Source organism: Podarcis pityusensis, assembly GCF_964106645.2.
Source record: "Podarcis pityusensis genome assembly, chromosome: 17".
Lineage (NCBI taxonomy): Eukaryota > Metazoa > Chordata > Lepidosauria > Squamata > Lacertidae > Podarcis > Podarcis pityusensis.
The window spans coordinates 5,971,599-5,996,811 of NC_138042.1; the positions used below are offsets into that span (position 1 = coordinate 5,971,599).

The 25,213-nt window shown below is 44.9% G+C and overlaps 2 protein-coding genes across 10 annotated transcripts; one reads left to right on the forward strand and one right to left on the reverse strand.

The window, feature by feature from the left end:
- The first annotated feature begins 535 nt into the window (after positions 1-535).
- ABT1 (activator of basal transcription 1) lies at positions 536-6,102 on the forward strand. 3 transcript variants are annotated; one of them, XM_080988305.1, is made up of 4 exons: positions 536-647; positions 1,426-1,776; positions 2,184-2,359; positions 4,290-6,102. In XM_080988305.1, the coding sequence occupies exons 1-4, from the start codon at positions 551-553 to the stop codon at positions 4,626-4,628; spliced, it is 963 nt and encodes a 320-aa protein (XP_080844431.1). In that variant the 5' UTR covers positions 536-550; the 3' UTR covers positions 4,629-6,102. The 3 variants fall into 3 exon arrangements, with proteins under 3 accessions (XP_080844431.1, XP_080844432.1, XP_080844433.1); XM_080988306.1 differs by having other exon boundaries at positions 615-677; XM_080988307.1 differs by lacking the exon at positions 536-647 and adding an exon at positions 724-838.
- Positions 6,103-11,155: 5,053 nt separating this feature from the next.
- On the reverse strand, positions 11,156-24,624 carry LOC308466985 (cold-inducible RNA-binding protein-like). Of its 7 annotated transcripts, none has more exons than XR_013981018.1 (9): positions 24,462-24,624; positions 21,871-21,985; positions 19,843-19,949; positions 19,186-19,279; positions 19,015-19,093; positions 17,384-17,447; positions 17,096-17,164; positions 11,725-13,777; positions 11,156-11,563 (listed from the first exon to the last, which is right to left on the reverse strand). XR_013981018.1 is itself a non-coding variant. In XM_080988390.1 (7 exons), exons 2-6 carry the CDS (start codon positions 21,971-21,973, stop codon positions 17,384-17,386), a joined length of 447 nt encoding a protein of 148 aa, XP_080844516.1. In that variant the 5' UTR covers positions 21,974-21,985; positions 24,462-24,624; the 3' UTR covers positions 11,156-11,563. The 7 variants fall into 7 exon arrangements, 3 of the variants coding, with proteins under 3 accessions (XP_080844516.1, XP_080844515.1, XP_080844514.1); XR_013981019.1 differs by having other exon boundaries at positions 11,677-13,777; XR_013981017.1 differs by lacking the exon at positions 17,096-17,164 and having other exon boundaries at positions 13,681-13,777.
- Between the last annotated feature and the right edge of the window lie 589 nt (positions 24,625-25,213).

Consider the following 25,213-nt stretch of genomic DNA (forward strand, 5'->3'; position numbering starts at 1 on the left):
GCAAATAAAAGAAAAATAAATAAGTAAATACATCAATAAAGATTCAATAATTCCTTTTTCTTTTTCTTTAAAAAGTATAAAGGTAGAGGTAATCAACATTAGAAACAACAATTTAGAAAGAGTAAATTTTTTGAGGTCTTAGAACAAAGGAAGGGAGGCAATATGTGTACATGTATGTAATGACTAGATTAGAATGAAGATATGGTTTCATTTGTAGATGTGTGTGCGGTTTTTTTTCTTTTTTTGTGTTTTGCTTTTCTTTCTTGTTTTTATAGTTTTATTTTGGATTCAATGTTTGTAATTTTTGTTGTAATTTTGCATTGAAATATATGTACATGTATATGTGTGTGTGTGTGTGTGTGTGTGTGTGTACACACACACACACACACACACACACACACACACACACACACACACACACAATAATTATCTCTTCAGACGGGCCTTAAAAATCTTCTGGCTGACTCGTGCCATTCCAGAGGCGGCTTCTCCTTTTGAATGGAGTCTGAGTAGCTGCGCATGCGTGTCACTCTTCTCTTTTTCTATCTCTATGGGGTGGGAAGGCGGGGCTTGGACTTCCTTTTACCGCCTTCCTTTTGCGACAGCTGCCGGAAGTGAGCGCCGGAAGTTCTCCGCGCAGATTCCAGGTGGGCGCCGAGGGTGAGAGTTCTTCGTGGGTACGGAAGGGAGCGAGTGGCGGGGACGGGACACGGGCGAGGCAGGGGAGGGGAGGGGAGCGAGGGGCATGGAGGCTTAAGGCTTAGACCTGCTTGGCACGGACACGTGTGTGCGCACGTGTGAAGGCGTGCACGCAACATCATGCAGGGCAGCAGCACGTGTAATCGCCCTTGATTGTTCCTGCTGCCCCCTTTGAAAACCACTGCTATATGCTGTATTGTTAGCATTATGTTCAGTCTACCAGGCCACAGTATAGTGCCCGACAAGCAGACAGGACTGTGCAACACAGACTTCCATCCTGCCCAGTAGTGGCTGCTGCCAGCCAGGGTTCAGCAAACTTTTTAAGCAGGGGGCCGGTCCACTGTCCCTCAGACCTTGTGGGGGGCCAGACTATATTTTGAAGGGGGGAAAAATGAATGAATTGCTATGCCCCACAAATAACCCAGAGATGCATTTTAAATAAAAGGGCACATTCTACTCATTTAAAAACATGCTGATTCCTGGACAGTCTGCGGGCCGGATTTAAAAGGCCATTGGGCCACAGCTGGCTCCTGGGCCTTAGTTTGCCTACCCATGGCTTATGGGATAAGGAGCAGTATAAATGTCAAGTGACAATAAATGTCATGGACTGAGACACTGAGGGATCCCCATGGGTGGCAGTGAGGGTCTGGGTGTTAACAAGAGGCATTCTCTCCCTTGCAGATTCCAGAGTGTTGTTATTTTTTGAAATGTCTCTTCTCCTTGCAGGAAGAAAGCAACCTCCCAGCGCAACATTCCCTTCTTTCCCCGACTCCCTCCAGTATAATAATAATAGCAGTAAGAGCAACACTTGGATGGCTGATCAAGGTGTAGAGAAGTGTCAGGAGACACCAAGAGCTGAAGACTTGGTAATGGACATTGAAGAGGAAGAGGCAGCGACTGACCAGAAGGAAGAAGGAAGTGAGGTTCAGTTGGATCTCTCCACTGAAGATGGTGCCAAAAAAGTTGTGCCAGGCATAATTTACCTTGGTCACATCCCTCCTCGCTTCCGGCCACGACATGTCCGTAACTTGCTTAGTGTGCATGGTGAAGTAGGACGTATTTTCCTGCAGCCTGAAGGTGAGCCTTCTTGGTGTGTATTGGGGAGCAGTGGGCAGGGGTGGGTGGGTCTGCCAGTCAGCTGAACAGGGTCAGGCAGAATAAATGCCATGGTGAAAGGCTACAAAGCAAAATACCATGCTGGATACAGTTGCCTTAGAACCGGTGTCAGCATCTGGTATGGGGAGCGTATGAAAGACGTGGAGATTAGTGTAGAGAAGCTGATTTCAGAGTGTTATTTGATTTATGATCTGTATGCCACCTTAATTGAAGCGTTGTGCAATTCTTACATTTTCAAAGGATGTGAAAAAACTACAGTTGAGTGAGAAATCTAGAAGCCAGTGGATGTGTGGACCGAGGTTGCATTTAAAACTAGGCCGTTGTCACATTCTGCACAAACCTGTAACCCTCTTCTCTGTGTCCTGCAGAGCGATTTATACGAAAGAAAAAGAAGAAAGCAGGTAGCAATGCCAAGAACTTCACTGAAGGCTGGGTAGAATTCAGGGATAAACGTGTGGCAAAGGTGGTAGCTGCCAGTTTGCACAATACGCCCATGGGTGTCCGCAAGAGGAGCCGATTCCATTATGACCTCTGGAATATGAAGGTAAGTGGGTGCTGAGGGCTGCGCCAGTAAATAAGGATTACTCCCTTCGCATCTAGTTGATCTTGTGACTTAAAACTCTCCGTTGAAGGAATGAGGTGTAAAGTGGCCAATAATAATAATAATAATTTTTATTTATACCCCGCCCTCCCCAGCCAAGACTGGGCTCAGGGCGGCTAACAACCAATAATAAAAACAAGTTGATTAAAATACAACTTTAAAAACAAGATTAAGATACAACATTAAAACATTAAAATGCAGCCTCTTCACAGGAGGAGAAAGGAAAAAAGAAAGAGGGGGAGGGAATCAAATTGATTCTAAGCCAAAGGCCAGGCAGAACAACTCTGTCTTACAGGCCCTGCGGAAAGAAATCAGATCCCGCAGGGCCCTGGTCTCATGAGGCAGAGCGTTCCACCAGGCCGGAGCCAGTGTTGAGAAGGCCCTGGCTCTGGTTGAGGCTAATCTTACTTCCTTAGGGCTTGGGACCTCTAGGGTGTTGCTATTTATGGGCCTTAAGGTCCGCCGTGGAGCATACCGAGAGAGGCGGTCCCGTAGGTACAAGGGTCCTAGGCTGTGAAGGGCTTTAAAGGTCAAAACCAGCACCTTAAATCTGACACTGTACTCCACCTTTCTGAAGGTACCGGACTGAATGAAGGAAGTCATGAATTTGCAAAAGCCTCTCTCACATCCATCTATTCATTAATGTGGTGCAAAACAGCTTTACAAAACTATGCTTGGATGTTCTTGCTCCCAAAGCCCAGGAAGCTGGGGTGGGGGGAACAGGGATGGTCAAGTCCAGAGATGACCCTCAAAGTAATATTTCACTTCCAAGGAGAAGAAACAATGAATCCATATGGGTATCTTTTCATATGTGAACGGCGTCGCATTGGCAAATCAGCTACATTCTGGAATAGCAATGGGCTGCTGCGAAATGTGGGTCATGAGGGGATCCTTTTTGGGGAGTACAGTCATTTCTCTGTTCCCATTCCAGCTCCTTTTGATGATGTCAGATCATCCCTGTACAGTGGTGCCCTGCAAGACGAATGCCTCGCAAGACGAAAAACTCGCTAGACGAAAGAGTTTTCCATTTTTTGAGTCGTTCCGCAAGACGAATTTCCCTATGGGCTTGCTTCGCAAGACGAAACGTCTTGCGAGTTCTTGCAAGTTTGTTTCCTTTTTCTTAAAGCCGCTAAGCCATTAATAGCCGCTAAGCCGTTAATAGCCGTGCTTTGCAAGATGAAAAAACCGCAAGACGAAGAGACTCGCGGAACGGATTAATTTCGTCTTGCGAGGCACCACTGTACAAGTTCTCCATATCACTAAAATGTTTAATGCTGCATGATTATGGAGACTAACCCACTGAGCAGGGGTCCCCGGACTAATGTCTGGAGAACAGAGGTGCTTCTTGAACATTCAGACGTTGGCCATTCCTGGTTGCACGATTGTCAAATCTTTTAAGCCTACGTTTTTAATACAGTGGTATCTCGGGTTACATACGCTTCAGGTTACAGACTCTGCTAACCAAGAAATATTACCTCGGGTTAAGAACTTTGCTTCAGGATGAGAACAGAAATTGTGCAGCGGCAGCAGGAGGCCCCATTAGCTAAAGTGGTGCTTCAGGTTAAGAACAGACCTCCAGAACAAATTATGTTCTTAACCCGAGGTACCACTGTAATGGGAAGGAAAAGAGACCCCAGGACTCTATGCACTGTATAAAGAATCACTCTTAGAAAGTGTTAAGAAGATGTTGTACCTCTGCTGTTGGAGGCGGCACGCCTTTAAATGCCCATTGCTGGGAGTGGCCTGTGGAGGACGTCCCTCTTGCAGGCTTCCCATAGGGGCATCTGGTTGGCCACAGTTAGAAGCAGAGTGCTGGACTCGGGCCTTTGGCCTGATCCTGCAGGGCTTAAGTTTCCTTGTCTTTTGTCCCCAGTATCTGCACCGCTTCAAGTGGACTCACCTGAGCGAGCGACTGGCCTATGAGCGTCAGGTGCGGCAGCAGCGCATGCGGGCCGAAGTTTCACTGGCCAAGCGCGAGACTAATTTCTACCTGCAGAATGTAGAGAAGAGCAAGCGCTTTTCAGAAAAGGGCAATCGGGGAGGACAGGAGGAGAAGAGCTGGGGCTTTGTCCAGCGCCAGACTGAGGAGGAAATCCAGACCAGCAAAGGGAACAAGCGCCTGAAGAAGCAGTTGGCCCGGGCTGCTGAGATCCAGCAGAAATCCCAATCAAACAGCTCTCTCCTATCCAAGATCTTCAATATCCAACAGTAGCGCTTGTCCTCTGGAATGTCAGATTTGCTGCTGACCCTGGTTTAGCTGCTGCCTGCTGGGTTTTTATAAGCCAAGCAGACTCAGTCTACTCTTGAACCTACCAAAGCAGGCAGGGGAAGTTCATTCTTTGTTGTCAGGTGCACGGCACATTTTATACATATGCTGTGGTTGTAAAACTTGTTGATCTTTCTGCTGTGCGGAGCCTCTTTTTAGAGAGCTGTCTAGCTTTGCCTGAGCAGCATTAAAGCTTTCCCCTGTGGGGATTTGGCAAAGGCTTGCTCTTTTGGTTGTTCTCTTGGTGGCTGAGATTGGCGCTGGCCGTCCCACCTTGCCCAGTCCTGAATCAAATTCAGAAGTTGATCCAGCGGAAGAGTGTGCTGTTCTAGATCGGATGCTGCTGCGGGGGAGGGGAGCTGAAACTAGCTGGAATCCAGTTGCTAATAGGAACCTTGATCTTCATTTAGAAATTGGGGGGGGGGGAGGAACAGGCCAAGCACTGCCTTTGTGGACATTTCAGTTCTCTGCCGCTGATCATCCAAGGTACTTTGGAATGAGATGCGCCAAATGGGGATTCTAAGTGTTTTGGTGACATTAAGGTGATAATACTGTTAAGTCAACATGCAGCTGATATTTGAAACAAACATCAGGGGCTAGAACAGCAATAATCACACAGACCCCATGAAAATGTTATTTTTCCAAAAAGTGTTGAATTGGGTTTGGGATTGATCATTTTCATATATTGTCCAAAAAATGTGGGGTGTTACTACTGGAATTTTTCAATTTTTTTATTGTTTTTATTTTGCATTTCACAATGTTTCAACAATAGAAATTAACCCTAAGCAGACTCCACCTACATTAGGAATTATTTCCATTTTTAATGTGTGTGTGTGAGAGAGAAGGCAGGTAACAACTGGTAAATAAAAAAATCATTTTGAAGCACTGGTTATGTCTGTTCTTCAACCACAGTGTGTGGACATCAAATGGGAAGTGTTCTAAAGTAGTATCTGATTCCCAGTTTAGGTAAAAGAACAGTTGGATTATTGTAGCTCTGGTTTGAAATGCTCAGCATTTCTTTGGTAAGCCATACATACAGCTTCATTATGCAGGAAAAGCTTGAAACAGAATAGAGTTTTGTGGGTCCACAATCTCAGTTGTGGAGTTGGAATTGTGTCTGGTACTTGGAGCCCAGAAATCCTGATGAAAGCGTCTACGTTTCCATCCAAATGTCTTTTCTCTGCTGGGATATGATTGATGTGTTTTAGTTCTGCAATGTGGCTTCTGAATCTTACCTCCAGAGGAGGGAGACATGGGAAGACATAGAAAGAAGCTGATATAACAATTAACATTGAGTTTACATATGAAGTGAGATTCATTCTCTGCCTCTTCTGCCTCCAAGTGAAAGATGGAAAGGTTCCTGCTGTATTGATGTGAGAAGGCAGACATAAAAATAAAAGCAATTTGATAAGCTCTGAAAGACTTTGAGAATTCCTCCTCCCCTCACCCCACCCTTTTCCTTCAAATCTGACCTATTTGTATCCCCTTCATGTTGTCCTAAATTAATGATTTAACCTCTCTTTATCGCCAATCAGGATTCAGGCCCCATCACGGGACTGAAACTGCCTTGGTTGCACTGGTTGATGATCTCCGGCAGGCTATGGAAAGAGGTGAAACCTGCCTGCTGGACTTCTCAGTAGCCTTTGATACAGACCATGGTATGCTTCTGGACCAACTAGGAGTTGGGAGCTGGGGACATAGTTATCCAGTGGTTCTTATCCCTCCTAGGCTGTGTCCAGAAAGTGGTGTTGGAGGGGGGACAAGTGTTCAGACTTCTGGGAAGTCACTTGTGGGGTGCCTCAGGGCTCCGTCCTCTCCCTCCCACGCCATTTTTTTTAACATCTATAGGAAGCCTGTGGGACAGATCATCAGAGGCTTTGGGATAAGTGTTCACCAGTATGTGGATGATACCCAGCTCTACCTCTTCTTAAACTGGAACCAGTAAAGGTGGTGAACGTCCTGTGTGTCTGGAGGTGGTTGGAAGATGGGTGGTGGTTAATGGATTGAGGTTGAGTCCTGACAAGACAGAAGTATTGTTTTTTGGAGGGGCAGATGTGAGGAATCCCTGGTCCTGAATGGGGTAACTGTGCCCCAGAAAGACCAGGTGCGCAGCCTGGGAGTCATTTTGGACTCATAGTTGTTCATGGCGGTACAAGTCAATTCTGTGTCCAGTGTGACTGTCTCCCAGCTCCATTTTTAGTATGCCAGCTGAGACCCTATTTATCTCAAAGTGGTTTACAAAAAGATAAAAAGAACATAGAGAAGATTTGCTGCATTTCTATTTTGCCCAGACAAATAGAAAGGCTTGTGGTTGGTTTGCATCACAGAATTGTAGTTGGCACTGGGGGTCATCTATTCTAGCCCAACCCCCTACAACAAAGATTTCCAAACTCTGCGCTGCAACACATCAGTGTCGGCTGCAGTTTGTAGGTGTGCCGTGCAAACACTCCCCACTCTCCTCCAAGGGCTGGAAAAGGGTTAGTTTAACCTCTGGTTTGCTAGTAAAGCTAAATTACTGTGTTGCCAAATGATGCATGTCTAAAAAGTGTGCTGCCAACATGAAAAGTTTGGAAAGCTGCCCTACAATGTAGAAATCTCTACACACAGTCCCCCATCCAATTTGAAACTGTACTGGGCCTTGCTTAGCTTTGCAAATGTGTTAGCAGTTTTATAGCTGCACCACCAGGCATCATCATCTTCATATATATTTTTTAATTCTATTTCTTATCTGCCCTTGACCACAAAGCCCCAGGTTGGGTTACAGCAATTTAAAAATACTGTATTAAAACAGAATAGTCAAAAGAACAGGGTGAATCCTAAAACATGTCTCGGGGGTCAAATACCATGTAGAGACGCATCTTCAGCAACTCCAAAGCAAACTCTTAACAGCCTCTCACTGAGGCTGTTTTGTGGGCCAGAACCTCATTGCAGCACGCAGAGGCCAACATGCTGTGGGATGTTTCATGAGCATTTCCTTTGCATCCAAAAGGCGGCTTTGGGGACAAAGATGTGCTTTTGGCTGCATTGCAATGGCAAGGGATTAACAAAAGGGGGAGGCAGAGCATGCACAACCTCTATACCAGAGGCAGGGACTCTTTTCAAGACGGAGGGCCACATTCTCTCTTGGGCAACCTCCTTGGGGCCAAATGCTGGTGGTGGGCAGATTAACAAAACTGGCTTTTATTTTTGTGTATCAAGCTGCATTCCAGCCAGGTGAATGGGCTCAGGGGAGGCAGCAGCAGGGAACGTGCGCTGCAGACTCCCCAGAGGGCATTGGTAGAGCTTGCGATTTGTTGATCCCCTTGAATGCTCTGGAAGGGGCAGCCTGAGGACTTGCCCTGGCTCCTTAGGCCTTTCAGTTTTAGCAGCAGGTCTTAGAGGCCCCTCTAAATAAAGCTCCTGTTACTGAACTATCAGTTCCTAACCCAGAAACGTTGCTCTCACTCCTGCTGTGCAAAGCAGCAAACCCTTTTTCCGAGTGCGGGTCCTTACCCAGACCAAACTGCCCCATCCCAATAGAAGAGGGAAATAGCAAGCCTTACAGGAACCCCAGGGTGTACAAAAAATTATTACGGGAGGGTGGAATCTTGTAAGGGAAAACCCAGCAGCAGCTCAACATGGATTGACTTGAGCAAAGGAAGGGGGGGGGAATGGAGCACTGCAGAAGCTGCTGGTGGCTGGAACCCTGAAGAGGAGCACTCTGAACAGCGCATTTCACAGCAGGCTTCCTTTGTATAGTCTTACCTTGTAAGTCAAACACCTTGAGAGTCAAACATTTTGGCTTCCGAACACAGCAAACCTGGGAGTGTTCCGGTTTGCGAACGTTCTTTGGAACCCGAACGTCCGACATGGCTTCCAATTGGCTGCAGGAAGCTCCCTGCAGCCAATCGGAAGCCGTGCCTTGGTTTCCAAACGTTTTGGAAGTTGAATAGACTTCCAGAACAGGCTCCATTCGACTTCCGAGGTACAACTGTGAATTTATAAAAGGGGGGAAAAACCTTTAGGAATGAGGCAGAGGCTAACACCACATGAGCTGATAGCCATAGGGGTGTCCCCAAGGGGGGGGGGGGGAGGCCATAGCTGTCAATGTTTCCCTTTCTTAAAGGGAAATTCCCTTATTCCAAATAGGATTCCTTGCAAGAAAAGGGAAAAGTTGATAGCTATGGGGGAGGCATGTGCCTGGGAGGGGGCAGGAAGGTAGAGATGAGAAGCCCCATTGTATCCACATCTGAATCTGTTTATGTTCATGCTTTTGTGTGCAGCTCCCTTGTACACAGCCTACATGCATAAAGCTTGTCCATATGTAAAGATTACACAGGTGGTCAGTTTAACCTCTGCAGCTTGGGGCTGGACTGACCACAGCCATCCTTCCCCATCTGTATTCAGTCTCCACCTTCAACATACTATTACCTCCTATGAACTGGGCCGGGTTCTGAGATCCTTGGGGGAAGGCCCTCTTTTGGTCCCACCACCCTCACAAGCATGGCTGGCAGGGACATGGGACAGGGCCTTCTTGGTGGCTGCTCCCAGACTTTGGAACTTTGTGTCTTTACAGCACAGTTGAATTCCAGAATTCCATTTTTCATTTAAAATGCCTCCCTCCCTTGCCTTTCCTTTTGCGGCTGCTGTAAGAGGGCAATTGTTCTCTTGGTAGAGTAGTAGAAAAACAGCCTGTTCTCTTATTTTCTGAAGCAACTCTTCTAGCAGTGTGAAATGGCAGGTTGTGCAGCACCTTGCAGTTTAACACCTGTGCTTTTAGTTGCTCATGCATTTAAAAAGTTGCAGCTGCCCCTCTTCTCAAGAGAATGTGTGTTCTTGAAAGAAGCTGAAACCTTAAGAATGTCACCAGCCAACAAAAATTTAATATGACATTCCCAAAAGGCAAAAAAGTGGGGGGGGGGGGCACAGTAATTACCAAGAACAGGTACAGAAAATAGTACTTTTGACAAGTGAATCTCTGAGCACAAGTCAAATGCAAGTATGTAGCCACGATACTGAAAAAATGTATTGCTATCAAAGGAACTGCACAATTTGCAAAAGCAGTTAAAATAATGCACAAATACATTTTATTTCTGAGCTCTGCAGATCTTCAGAATATTTTTTTCTATGAGGAAATATAAGACTATTGACACTGCTTCTCAACAGGAAATGGAGTTGGCATCTTTCAGGCATGTCCTACTTCTAAAAAAAGAAAGAAGAGTTTTTCAAGCTTCTGGTTCCAGAGAATTCATTTTCTTCCTGGTCAAGTTGCCAACTCTAAGCTCCCTTGTGACACAATCAAATATAGTGTTTTAGATTGCTGTTTGCTCTTCACCACTTTCTTCCTGACAGGAAACATTTAGGTGGCAAAAGTAAACAATGCAACCCTTCCACAATTAGTTCTATAATAAATAGATAGAAAAACTGTAAATTGGAGGTTGCCCCCCCCAATCCAGATCAGGACCTTGCTAGTGAGGCAGGAGGCAAGTTATCTATTTCAGGCCCAACACCTCGTTTTCTGCCTGTTGGATTTCAATCTGACTCCATGCATATCAAAGATACCTGAAATAATCATGTAGAAATAAGGAGTCATTATTTGGTTCCGTAGATCTAATTGTCATTGAGTGACAAAAGAATGCTGAAACTAGTCTATAATGTATCCTATTTTAACCTGAATTATACTGTTGTTGTAATTTTAAAATTGATTTTCTTGCTTTTTTTTTTTTTGTAAACTGCTTAGATGGTTTCCCCTTTTTAAAATGTTTGATATTTTACTGTTTTATATATGCTGTAAGCCACCCAAAGTGGCTGGGGAAACCTAGCCAGATGGGTGGGATATAAATAGTAAAATCATCTTCTTCACAATCAGTATGTATAAATTTTAGGAAATACCACTGCTTTTTTTTTTTTTTTTTAAGTCACAGGATATCCTGATTGCCAATATCCCATTTCACATCTGGATACATCCTCAGCTTCTCATTCTTGGCCTTTGTACATAAAATCAATCAACCCTGCTCTGGGCTACTTTGGGAGGGGGAGATATAAATTGAACAAACCCCTGATTTAAATCAGAATGGAGAAACCTCTGCGGGATCAGACTCACCCTGTAGTAGAAAAGGCAAACTATTTTGCATGCAAATGTATGTATTCAAATGTATGTATAGTGGCAGCTGCTTCTTGTAGAAAAGGGAGCTTTCAGCTAAGCAGGAACAGGGGAAGACTGCTGCCACAAAGCAGTCCCCTCTCCCCAGTCAGGCATTGTGGAATGATACTATGGTTGATGATATAAATAACCAGACTGAACAGGGATAGACTTGCCCCGCCCCACTAGTCCCCGGTGTAGATTATCTCTGAGGGTTGGAAGATGTCTCGGTCCTAGATTTGGGCTAGAAACCAGATTGGAATAGACCCTCTGGAGCTGAGATGTTGCCACAGGCTTCAGCACCTTTATATTGCTTGAGCAATATAAAATAAATTCTTCAAAACAAGGTACCTAATGATTTCTGGAAGATGTTTATTGTAAAAAAAACCCCCAAAAAACATTTCTGGCAAAATGCTCGAAGGCTGCATCTTAACGCTGATAGTGGCAGGCCAGGATTTTAAGTGGTTTGGCTGAGAATCATCATCTCCAAGAGGATTAAGAGTAAGTCCCCGCTACTTTGATGGGGCTTCACAACCCTGCTTGCCAAATTGCCCCTGGAAGGAGGGGGGAACAGGGGACAAAAAGGAATTTTTGGGCATGAAGGTAAAGGACACCTTCCTTCAACGCTCCCCAGTATTCCATCTGATTCTAAGCACTATTACAGCCTGCCTTTTCTCTGAAAAGCAGCATTTGCTAAGGCTGCTTCTTCAGGACTTGTGTGGTAGCGGCAGTCCTTCTCAGGTTCTCTCACTGGCTCACTCTGAAAGACAAAGAAAGGAAGCACAATACTTTTGGTCTTCAAACATCTACTCACCTCTGGAACAGATCGCCTCTTGGGGGGGAATGGGGAACCACACAAGCAATTACACCCACCTTGCACTGCCCCGTCCCTTCATAGCAGAACTCAGTCAGGCTCTTTACCTTTCTGCCACCCTACTAATGATCTGAGGACTTTCTTCCAGGCTGCTTTGAGGTGGGGCACCATCAGTGCTTGTAGTAGCGGCATCAGTTTCTGAGTCAGTGGAGATGAGTTCTCAAGTGCCACTGTCCAATGCAGAGGGATACCAAAGCTACAAAGAGACATCCAGCAGGATTCTGTTCCTCTGAAGAGTAAGAAGCCTTCCATATCTCCCCTTCCCTGAGCTGCAATTCCAATTGCCACTGCACTGTGTGCCCCACTTAAATTAAATGTGTGCACCACATACTGACTTTCAACAGGAAAACCTAAGCTGGTCTGCAACAGTGCATGTGCCTTTTTAAAAGAAAAGAAAGGAAAATAATTTATTTATTGACGCTTTACAGCTTTTGGAAGCCTTCTAAGCATGAAGATATTAAAAATTCACAACCTAGTCTCAGGACAAATGCACCTTAGCATCTAACCAGCATGTTTTTAAAAACCGGATACTGAATCAGCTGGTGGGATCAGAGAGGGAATGTAAGCCTTTTTCTCCTTCGTTTCTACTCATCCTGAGGAAAATCCCTTCTCCGAAGATGTTATTTGCATTTGGGGTGGGGTGGGGGAAGGCTTTCCTCAGCACCAACAGATGGGACTTCCTCTTCAGAAGAGGGGTTTTTTCCCCAGGACCACAGAAGGGGAGGAAAGGATTAAGTTCCTCTCCATGCCTGCCCTGATCACATTGCTATCATATATTTATATACTGCTTTTCATCCTAGGGAAGCCTTGAAGTGGTGAACCCTTTAAACACAAAACATACGCTAAAGTACAAGGAAACACCATAAATCAACCAGCAAGCAATACAGTGCTAGGCCACAAAGTAACTTCTTGAGGGCCAAAAGCAAGCTCCCACAGTAGAGAATTAAAGGGTGCTCTCAGCAACACTACACCCCACACACTTGTGAGGGCTCGAAAAACACCAACAAGAAATTCAAAACTAAGCAAGAACTGAGGGTGTTCTCACGAAAACTTGCTATTTCAGTTCTCCCAGCTGATACCATCAATTTCCACTTCCTGAAACAGCAGTGTTTAAGGTCCTGTGGTCAGTGGGTTGAATTTTAAATGGAGTGATGGCCACTTACAACAATAGAGGAAACAAATCTTGTTAAAGCCTACTCTCAGCCAGAGACCCAAAGCTCTAGAACAGGATGGGGATGAGCTAACTATGCCCCATTCATTTTCTGGAGTCACCCAGGTGTATGTGGATCAGGTTCTGCATCTTTCTACAGCTAAGAAATGTGTTCAGCTCTTGGGCTCGGGAAGAAAATGAGCTTCCCACCCTGGCTTTTGGTGAGAGGAATGGGAAAGTAGTGTCATCAAGCAGTAGCAGTGCCCCTGCTTCCAGCTTAGAGCCAAAATGAAGCAGGTTCTAAAAGGTTTGGCAGAAGTTGCACTATTTTGGCTGCAGAGTGAAAAGCAGTAGGGAGAGGAAACTTTACACACAAGGAGCAGAGATGGGTAAACTATGTCCTGCTCTTAAGTAGGCTGAACCCACAAGAAGCCAGCACCCAAGACTGGAGGGGCCATCAAAATAACCTCAACACACAAAAACTGCATGAGTCACAAGACTTTCTAGGCATTCTCAATGAACACTTATGGAGCACTTCATGCAGCAATTTACAGAGAATGGTCTCTCTCTCATTGGATGTCAGGCAGCTGTTGATGTGGGGACATGGGAAAAACGCTGGTTTTTATGAAGGCTACACCAGCTGGAGTAAAGGTTTAATAAAAACTAAGTTTTGATGGGAGAAGCACTTTTCAGATGGTGCATCCATGCCACAGCAGATGCCACTGTTGATGTGTCTGTGTGCAAGTGTACTTGCATTACTTAATTAGTACTCATTCCACCCCCCACAGCCTAACTTCATTTTATTGGAAGGTTTGCCCCTCATATTTTAGAATGACCACATTAAAATACGCACAAGACAGGAGCTCCAGAGAGGTACCCAAAGGGAAAGTCTTTTCTCAACTCCAGCCTTGAGGTAAACTCACTTCCGGATCCAGGGGTGCCCCTTCCACCTGCCAAATAAAGCCATGTTACAATTCTGGCTCAATACTCAATACCATGACTATCTTGTCAATGGAGCCTTGCCTGCTGAATTCCGATGTCTTGGGCTTAATCCACATTAAATATTTTACAGGTACTCCATCTTCCTTCTTGAAGACAGGGTATTTTGATCCTCTACTCACAAAATGGGATTGGAGCAAAGGGTTATCACCATGGTTTTAAAAGCAACCACAAGAAACCACTACCTAACTAAGCCAATGGGCCACTGAAACAACCTGGCTACACAATGACTGCACAAGTTTGATAATCTTTAAGCATTCTCAATCAACAATCCTACACTTGATGCAGCAATTTATAGTATGTTCTCGACTCTTGTACCATTAGCTCCTCTCACTATGACTGATATGAGATGTATTTAAATCTGACTTGGTTTCAACAGATGCAGGTAAAGTGGCAGACACCCATCAGCTTTCCACTATCACCAAACAAGTCCAGAGTGATTTCTTAAGATTTTAAAGTCACGACAATGTGGGCTTACCATTCCCATCAAAATACCTACAAGGTGTCTCTCTCTCTCTCTCTCTCACACACACACACACACGCCAGCCCAGGCTTTCTTTTCTTTTTATGGGAATGGTTTTACTGTAATTTCAGATTCAAAAATTCTCACTTTGAAACACAACCACCCACTCCACTCAAGACTTTTGGCTTCGTAGTTTTCTCCCTGCCCCATTTAAACAAAGCAAAGGAAGAAACCAGTTTATTGTGGTCAGAAAGCTCAGCCTCCCACTCATAAGATGCCAAAGTAGCATTGGTGGAGCTTGCCTACTAAAACAACCAGTTCGTATTTTGAAACAACTGGTAATTTTATTTTTCCACTTTGTCATTTAATTACTCTCTTGATTTTTAATGTCTTAATTGTGTATTTTTATTGTTAGATGTTAAACTGTACTGAAAATCATACTGGAATATGTGTTTATGAAGGGTGTATATAAATGGCTTAAAAAGCCAACAGTGGAAACTCTTGTATCTGTCTCAAAACTGTACCCAACTAAGGAACCTGGCTTTTGGTAGCGCCAGTAAATTATAAAGAAATAAAGAACAGAAAAAGCAGTGAAGCAGGAGGCACTACCTCAGGCACCACCAAGATCATTAAGTGCTCAGCCATCAGCAGCAGCAACAACAGCAGTAGCAGCAGCAGCAGCAAACTCTTCCAGCAGGAAAGGACAGGACACCAGAAGCCACAGCAAGAATCCCTTCCAATGAAGTATTGACTCTGTTCTGAAGCCCATGTATTTGTTGCCCCTGCCCTTTTCAGGGTCTCATAATAGTTCCCTGAGATTTATCACAAAACAAGCCTTAACGTAAATGTGACAAAATGCAGGTTGGCTATGAAATACCACCTATGCAGGTCTGTGTACCCTTGCACACAGTCTGTGCAAAACACAGCTGCATTCTACATCTAGGACATACAATGCAAATACACCAAATTTGCATATGCTCTTATTTCAATTGTGCAACGAATGTTTACACTGCATGACTAGTCTAGTTGTGCTAGCCACAAGGAAAGGCAAGAAGGCGTGCAAAGCACTTCACGTCTTTGGGCCCACGATGAGATAGCAGCTTCTGAGATTTTAGTAGGTAAACTTCCCTCTCCCCAAATATATTCAGGCTTATTGTCAATACTAAAACATGTTTTCCCCTATAAAAAATCAAAGTCTGGCATTTTCTGTAAGTCAAGGTGTACACCGTACACAATTTGGGAGGTAAGGTGGTGGTGGTATTAACTCCCATGGAATCATGGCATAGAGCCCCACCTACACGTTAGCTCAGTGGTTTTCACACACTGCTTTGGGACCCTTTTCTTAGGTACCTGAGTGGAGACATTGGCAACAGCAGATAACCTGCCCTATTAAGACAGATTGCCCACTGTTACGGATATTCCTCTGTGATGTATATAGTCAAACAAGGAATGGTATCGAACAAAGTTTACTCAGAGTAAACCTACTGAAATTAATGGGCAAACTTTGTTATTAATGGGTATAGTTTTTGGTAAAAGTCAAGCTGAATACCACCCAAGGGATGATAGCCTGTACTCATGGATGCATCCAGTTCAGGCTCCACAGGCCAGGCTGGTATCTTACACGCTCATCCCATAATACCTCAACAGCACAGAGGTTCTGTGGCACAGAAGCCAATATAGAAAGAATCCCAAAAACAAGGCACAAAGTTTCAAACTGACAATATACAAAGCACCCAAATACAAATGCTTGTGGGATTTAGCCCACTGAACTAAGTACTGAAATTCCTCGGCATCTCCTCTCCAAGGTATCCGTTTTACAAATACACAGCAGTTTAAAATATGCGCCATGTATTATGGCTTTAGATTGGGCATAGTTGAAGTGTTAAAACGTCAAGAACAAATTTCATTTTCAGAAGGGCATTTAATAGGCTTCGTGAAGCCAAAGAACTGAATACAGGAATTCCTTAACCACTTTTAGTACAATATCGAGTTACATGTGTGTCTTCCAGTTTAAAAAAAAATATAAACAAACGGTTTTTCAAGAACAACTTGCAAGTTCTGCAAGCTTCAGTTCTAGGTACATCATACAGTATAAATTCTGATTTCTGAAGATCAAACACACGTCTCCCTTTATAATCAAGGGGGTTTTGCCTTCCACCATACCCCTTGCTTGCTACACCATAGGACTTTTACAAAACTACAAGGTATTAATGCATTTATAAAAACAAGGAGGATCCTCACACCTTGCTCAGACTCTGGGGAATTATAGGTGAAGAATAGGTCAGAACCCCCATCTTGGTGTGTTAAAAGAAATCCAGGGGGTGGAGGTGGGGGAAAGCAATAAAAGTATGTATTCAAAAATGCTTAAACACACCTGTAAAAAAAAGGCAAATTAAAATGTTTTCCTTCAGAAAGCTCTAACAGGCCATCCTGTAGCAGAAGCTGTTGGGCTGCTTGTGGTAAGACTACAAAAAGGGAAGATACAGGTAGAGAACTAAACAAGATTCAGCGAAGCTCCAAAAATCTTTATAAATACGGCCATTGGAAGGACGATCTTGATTCAGGAAGGATTTATGCTCGGTGCAAGCTGAGGACAAGAAGCAGGTACAAATCATAAAGTACACTGAAGAACATTGGTGCATGATGCTAACCTAGTCTCCCTCCTCCCAGCCCAGGGCAACTGTTTGCAGCCTTGGAGATGATGCAGGGTGGAAATTATCTGCCAGTAAATGAATATTTGCATACACCTTTTTTGCTTTTAAAAGACCCTATTAGGAATGTGGAGGTTTAATTCCCATAAACTTACGGTTCGGAGAAAGTTTCCGTGTATAAAAGGCTGTAGTCATGGTTTTTATAGACTGGTTCAACAGTGTCCCTTAAAAAAAAAAAGTGTGTGGATGGGTTTAACTGTCCCATTTTTATTTTTTGCTTCACTCCAGCAACAGGCCAATTCTCCATACGCAATTATGCTAGACTTGCTGATGAGGAAAGGAGTTCTGCTGACCAAGTTAGTCTGTGACGTGAGAGAACTAAGTCCTATGCTTTAGTAGCTATCCTGTTATCAGAAGCAGATGGTGCTTAGACATACACTTACCTAGTTATCATAGTTATCTCTGTAGGAGCTCCCAGAGTAACGGTCTCCATAGCCTCCTTGGTTCCTTGAGGGAAAAAGCACAAAAGACTGATGTGTCACTGCTGAGCTGCTGTTAAATGTTATACATTGAGTGAGATTCAATGTAGTATGAGCAGGCATCCATCCACTCATGCAGTGGGGATTCTTCTTTGCTTCCTCCTGCCCATGGAAAAATAAATCTGATCTGGGGACCTGGAAGACCACCCAGAACTTATTTTGGGGCTGATGTCCCATTGTACAGGTGGGCATATTAAAATATCACTATAATGCCAAAATCACAAAAAGAACCTTTGCGTGCAATACAGAATTGCTCATTTATAAACCTCATTCTTATTTAAGTGCTGTATATAAATTGGTCATTAAGAGAAGGACCGATTTAGTAATAAGGTTATAAAAAACTAGGATCCATTTCTAGCGATACTAGTTTTTCAATATGTCTTTCCAATAAGGACCTATATGAATGCAAAATGGCAACTACTTCTTTGCTTCTTGCAGTTTTTGTAAAGCACCATGTACACAGATGGCATAGGTGATGGGCATAGATCTGCATCACAAGATGACCAGAGTCACAACAAAAACCCAGGACGTGGTGGGAGCTATGGCCCTCTGAATGTTGATGTACTACAATTCCCATCTTCCTTGAAAATTGGCTGCCCTGGCTGAGGCTGATGGGAGTCCAGCAGCATAAAAAAGGTACCACTTTGGCTAAGTTGCCTTAGGGGCAAAGAGAAACCAGTTGGAAAGCAGGATTCCACTGTTGTTCAGCTCGTGATACCAGTTTCAGACATTTTAAGCTGACAATGCATTGCATCAGCTCAAATTGCCTGCAGACGGCAAATGCGCAAGCAGACGGCGCCTGAAGAAGTTCTGGGTGACCACCTTCTCAGGCCCCGTCTGCCTGCACCTTTGAGTAAGTCCCCTGGCCTGCGCGAGCTGCAGCAGTATGTGGGCTCGCTCAGCTGAGGGGCTGGAGGATTCGCATCCCCCAGCTGAGCAGTTTAAGGAAATTGTGGTGCCCCTCTGGCTCACATGAGCCAGAGATGTATAGGGGCCTGGACTGGGCGATGTATCTCAGCAATGTTGAAAACCAGGCATCATCCCAGACTAGATTCCAGCCACCATGGCCCACCAAAATGAAACATAAGCCAATCACAATACATGAAGGAACAAAGGCATACAGCAGCACTGTAATTTGATATTCATTTAACGTTAACAATTCCAATTACAGTAAGTCCAGTCTTACTGGCAGACTCATACCCACCAACTGTGTAGTTATTTAGAAGAGAAACACAGGCATGGCAGGACTAGTCTTCCTTTCTACATGACAGGCCATTGTTAGTAAAACAGCAATACCTGCAGCTTCCATGCCATAGCAGCACACAACTGGCTAAGCCTATTTCCTAGTGCTAAAATAATCAGGAGCACTTCAACAGCTCTCTTTTGCTACCTCTAAGGAAAAGTTTAATGGTTCAGAAGGAACTCTCAAACTGTTATTCTAATACAGAACACAAAGGATCATGATCTCAACATCATATTTGTAGGTACCACAATCTGCTGCAACCAAGTATCTCTTAGGTGTGTGCTGGTCTTACCTGCTGCCATAATAGTCTCTAGATCCACCATAGCCACCGCTTCTGTTATCATAACGGCCACCTCCATATCCTCCACCTCCTGCAGCAAAGACACGAATGTTTATCAAGCCTATTTGCTCCCACACCACTAAGCAGTTAGCACGGAAGGGCACATGCCACAGGAAAGCTCACCTCTGGAGAATCCACGTCCACGCCCTCTGCCTCCAGAAGAGCCACGGGAGGATTTTCCAGCCTGGTCCACTCTGATCTGACGCCCATCCACAGACTTGGGGAGAAGCAAGAGAACAAATCAGAGCCAGAGCTTTTAACAAGATGATGCTAATCTTCCAACCTGCTACCAAGGACGCAGGAGTCCAATATAATCAAAGCTTGGATTAAAAATATTTTTTAAAGCTGAATTCAGGAACACCAGTTTTGTGTATCTCACTGGTGCACCCCAACCAAACAGGACTGAACTTTCCACACAACTGACATCACTTATGACATCAGTTGAGAGTAACTTGGGAGTGAAATGGCCTCATGAGCCAAATGTGGATTCTGGGTTGACAAGCCAGAGGTTCCCCACCCCAGTTTAGAAGAGCATCATAAAGTCGCTTTAAAGAAGGTGAATTAAGCAACCCTGGAGCTGTAATTCAGGACTAAAAATTATTACTGCTCACTGTGCAGCACACCCACCAAGATAATAGTAGGTAGTTACAACATTTTGCAATACAAGCATAACAGAAGATCACATCTAATAGCCCTCCGTATTCTAGGAAGTTACAAAGAAAGTGGATGCAATAGAGAATGAATAAGAAATGGTGAACAATCTCTGTGGGCGACACTTACCTCTCCATTCATGGCCCTCATGGCATCCTTGGCATCTTCAGGACGGCAATAGGTAATAAAACCAAAACCCCTGGACCGCTGAGTCTCCCTGTCTTTCACCACAACCACTGGAGAGAGAAAAAATTGTAACAGATTATTTTCTTGGCTCTTTTTCTACATGTAGATGACAGCCAGTGTCCCTTGCCAGGTCCCTTCTTTAGCCCCACTTCAGACTCAAAGACTGCTTAGAAGGACATTATAACCACACAGGGACATCCAGGAAATAAGTTCCAAGAACTGGATGCTGAAGAATAAGAAAAACCCTGCTGTCTAGCTTACTGGGGAAACAAGATGCTGTTATTCATGAGCTCAGTTAATTTATTAACCAATCTCTCAATCACAAGAGCTTGCTTCCAGGAAACCTCAGACCTATACATCAAGGGTCTGTAGTATCAAAGCACAATCCTTCCCAACTAGACATATTGATACCTTTGTATTTTTGAATACAATTAATCACTTTGAAAACAAAGAAGATGCAGCCATATATCATTGGCATTCTTCATATCTAACTTATACATGCCCCTCATCCCATTTTGACAGCTATAAATAATAAGGACAACTTTGGATCAAGGTTTTATAAAATTCAGGCTATATTGAAACATTTTGCTAAAACAGGCTTCCTTAACCTCGGTCCTCCAGATGTTTTCAGCCTACAACTGCCATGATCCCTACCTAGCAGAGCCAGTAGTCTGGGATGATGGGAATTGTAGTCTCAAAACATCTGGAGGGCCAAGGTTGAGGAAGCATGTGCTAAAACATATAGTAAATGATGCTTTTATAACCTGCGAGGTAGGGGAAGGAAACAGGCTGACTTCATGGTTTTCTCACACATGTGCAAGAGTGTGCATAGAGTTGAGAAGAAGGGGTGAGGAAACTGAACAGGGCTGGGAAACCATTGTGAATATTTACAGAACTGTTTTAGAGAGGAATGGGGGAAAGGTTGGATGTGTTTGGTAATGACTAAAGCAAGCCATGGGACTGAATGGCAAGCTTGCAATTTCAGTTTAATTAGATTAATGTTGAAACAGATCAAATGAGCAAGCCATAGTATTGGTTAATTACAACACAATTTGGAGAAAGCAAGGTGCACATCATTATTAGCAATATATATTACCAGGAGTATCACTTCAGACTGCAGATATGTATCAAGTGCTCTCTCATGTTAACAAAACCCCATTTATTCAATATGAACATGGTTGGACAATCTTCATCACACACTCATTTTGTACATTCAGAAAAAAGGATTTTACATGAATGAGCAGGCAAACCGCAGCTGTGATCTGAAGCGATACAGCACAGGAATTGCTAAATCAGGGGTAGGCAACCTAAGGCCCGTGGGCCGGATGTGGCCCAATCGCCTTCTCAATCCGGCCCACGGATGGTCCATGAATCAGAGTCTTTTTACACGAGTAGAATGTGTCCTTTTATTTACAATGCATCTCTGGGTTATTTGTGGGGCATAGGAATTCGTTCATTCCCCCCCCCCCCCAAAAATACAGTCTGGTCCACCACATGGTCTGAGGGATGGTGGACCAGCCCACGGCTGAAGCTTGCTGACCCCTGTGCTAAATCATTCAAGGTTGCTGACATTAACACAGGGGTGAGGAACCTATGATCTGCAGGCCAAATGTGGGCATTGAAGGCTCTCTATCAGGCCCCAGGGACTTTTCCAGGCCACACCCCTCATCAGCCCCACTCAACAAACTCTAAGCAGCTTTGTTTTCTGGAATGCATCCTTGAATTACAATGGTTGCTCTTGCTTGCCTCAACAAAGAATGGCGATTTTCTGCCTCAGCCAAAGAGTTATCATGCCTTGAATGAAAGATGTGACGAGTCTTTAACTTATCATAGTATAGTTGCTAGCATTGTGTGAGTGCATGCACTTGCAAACCCCAAAGCCCTACCAATTGGTTTCCTGGTGTGGAAACGTTAACAGATTCAGAACTTCTGTAATTACAGAATAAAATCAGGTGTGACACCCTTCCTCACCTTCTGCAATGTCTCCGTAGGGGGAGAACAACTGCTCCAGATTCTGCTCATTGGTGTCAAAACTGAGCCCTCCAATGAAGAGTTTTCCTTCATCCGATGCCATTGTTTAAGTGATCTGTAGGGAAGAAATGTGTTTAGATTTGGCAAACATAGGTGGGAATAAGGACAAAAGATAACAGGCTACACTAGCAATTTACAAGTAGCTGCTCACTGACAACTAACAGCCCGTTTTCATTTTCCAGGAAAAGATTATCATTATTCTTCATCTGTCAGCAAAACATCCAAGGCTTGCTGCTCTTTTGTAACCCAGTTTCTTTCCTTCTGCTGGACGGGGGCAAATTACTATTCATTAAACCAATGAATAATCTGGTACAAAGCCAGGGTTATGGTTAATCTGTATGGTCATCACTGATGTATAGGTTGCCCATATTGACCGTATTCACATCTTCCTTTTGTAGCTTATCTTCATTAGTTGCTTGACTTCCAGTAGCAGTCTCACTTCCAGGCCAGGAGCCTCTTAACTTTGTTTTACTATCTGTTTCCCACTGAACTGAGACCCATAATTATCTATTCCAACTGAGCATTGTAAACTTAACATGTTTACTTTCCCCTGCATGCCCTGAGGCAGAGACATTGAGAACCTGAAAAATTATTCTGTTTTTATTTGCAGCTATTTATCTGGAAGCAACAAACTGAAACATCAATGTTGCTTATTTCCAGGCGACTATGCATGTTTACTCAGAAGTATTATTTCCAGTAGGTCTTACTCCCAAACAATTGTGCACAGAACTGCAGTCTTAACTGTAATCCTGTGCAAACTTATCTGGGAATAAGCATCACTAAAAACAATGAGACTTACTCTCAAATAAGCATGCAATAAAGCAGCATATAGGTAGGATTGCTAATGTTCTTTTGATGCTTCCTATCTTAATACCAGACAAGGTGTTCTTGTGCCATTACCTTTAATGTTACAAGTTTTTATATCTTGAGCCTTCTACAGTAAAGGACAGTCTTAAGAGTGCATAAAAGTACATTTTACTGGACACAGAATGAGCCTAGCTGATACAGTTCTTCATTATTCTAGAGGCAATTAGATACAGGTGACTGGGGTTAGCTATAAGCAGGCAGGAGTTAATTAGCTACAAATGAGCTGTTAACTTGTTTTCCCAGTGATATAACTGTGTTAATCCCTAAACAAAGATGGAAGATGCTTACTTCCCCTACTCAAAGTGCCTATCTGAATTGCTCTCTCCAGAGCATCTGATAAGCTATCAGTCAGACTTTTGAGGTTTGGACATACTAAGGCGAAATGCTAATAAGCACTTCTCAATTTTCATCAATGCCTATTTCAGAAAAATGGAAGGTTAATTGAAGGAAGCATGCAGGCAATCTTTCTCAGATGTGAAAAGGAGGTGGCAGTGTTAAGCCACTTCCCTACTAGGGAGCCACCTTTCATACTATTTATGATTAAAGTGATTAGGGTGAACACACACTTTGAAATAAGTTTTTTTTTGTATTTTTAATATTTTGTTGGAAGCCACCCAGAGTGGCTGGGGAAACCCAGCCAGATGAGCGGGATATAAATAAAATATTATATTATGGTAACCTCATTGTAACTAGTATTTTATGAGGGCTAATAGTTCAGCACGTTTTCTATTTTACAGGACAATGAGTGTTTATCTGCTTGGATTAAGTCCTTAGCCGTACAGGTGGATCTTACTTTCAAGCTAAAAATATTTTAAGATCAGGCGTTCTCGAACCATCTTATGAAGCCTGGTATTGGCTCCACCCTGTGCAGCAACTACTAGAATTTTGTGGTCAATAATTTTGGTAACATGAGGCTGACGACCTGAGGCAGATTTCATCCATCAGGTGCGTATGGCAAGATCCTGCAATCTACTCAGTGCATCAATAGCTGGAACAAGTCATCGAAGGAAGGAAGGCAAGCAGGAACTAGTGAGTGAGCGTTGCAGCGGCTCCCGACGGCTTATCAAGGCAGACGTGCAGAGAGAATGGGCTCCCATTCTTTGCCCCAACCAATCCACCCCTCCCCCCTGGTAAAATGGCCGCGAACACGTGGTCTGAGCAGAATGCGGGAAGGCGAGCTCAGCGCGTCTCACGTTCTACGGACTGGGACCCCAGCAGGCATGCGCAAAGACTACCCCGCTGCTGTCCCGCGCTCCGCGAACAGCCTTCGCGCAGGCGCAGTAAGGCAAGGGCTCCTCCTCTCCCGCCCCCGCGTTAAACCTGCTGCTATAGCGGACTTGACCACGTCTAATGCTCTCCATCCCCCTGGAACAATTTCGTCCCTTCCCGGTGGTCTTCAGCCGCGCACCGCTCCTCACGAAGGAGACTGAGAGAGCGACGTTTCAAACACAAGAGTGTGCGCAGAGGGGCCCTCTCGTTCTTTATGGGCAGCCGCCGCCATTTTGTGGAGCGTCTCTCCCTTCAGCCTCCCCCGCCTCACACGGCGAAGAGGAGCCTTTCTTCCCCGTTACCCTCCCGCCTCCCCCTTCCAATGCTCGATACAGCGCCCCTCCTACGGCTTTCCTGCAGCGGCCTGGGCGCTTCCCCGGCGTCAAAGCACTCACCGAAGCCGGTCTCCGAGCAGGATGCGAAGAGAGCCGTTAGCCACTGAGGCAAGAGGGTATCGCGATGGCGCCGAGAGAGAGAGAGAGAGAGACGCAAGCGAGGAGAATGAAAGCGAGGCTGCGGTTAGGCCACGCCCGACACGCGGCTCCCGAGCCGGGATTGGCTGGGCGCGCGGAGGGCGGGGCCAAACCACAATGGCGACCACGCCCCTCCCCCTCCTTCCCGCTCCCCCCAATTCATCTCCGAGGCCTCGTCGCCTCACGTGCGCCTGCGCGCCTGCCCCTCCCCCTCCCCTCCCCCACCTCCTCCCCGCTTTCAAAAGATAACCGACAAAAGCCGCGGCCTGCTCGAGCTCGCCTCGCTTTCTCCTCAGGAAGCGCGTCTAAGCAGGCCCGCCTCCGCCAGCAGGTCTTCATTCGGAAGGCGAGAAAAGGCTGCGGCCCAAACGATGCGGGAAGGATGCCGAACTCTGGCCCTTGGCCCATGAGCTCCGCGCTGCCTGCCCTGGCTGGCAGCGGCTCTCCAGGGTTTCAGGCAGGGAGTGTCGGATGAAGGGGGCGATGCTAATGGAGCCAAGGTTTTACCCGCCGGACGTGTATGGTGGCAGGTGTCTGCCTCGTGAGGCTCCACGGGCCGGAGGTTGCCTACCTCTGCTCTACACGGACTGGCAGCTGCTCTTTCTCGAGGGTTTCGGGCCGGGTTGCTGTCCCAAGCCCACGTGCAGATGCTGCTGGGGATGGAGGCTGGAGCC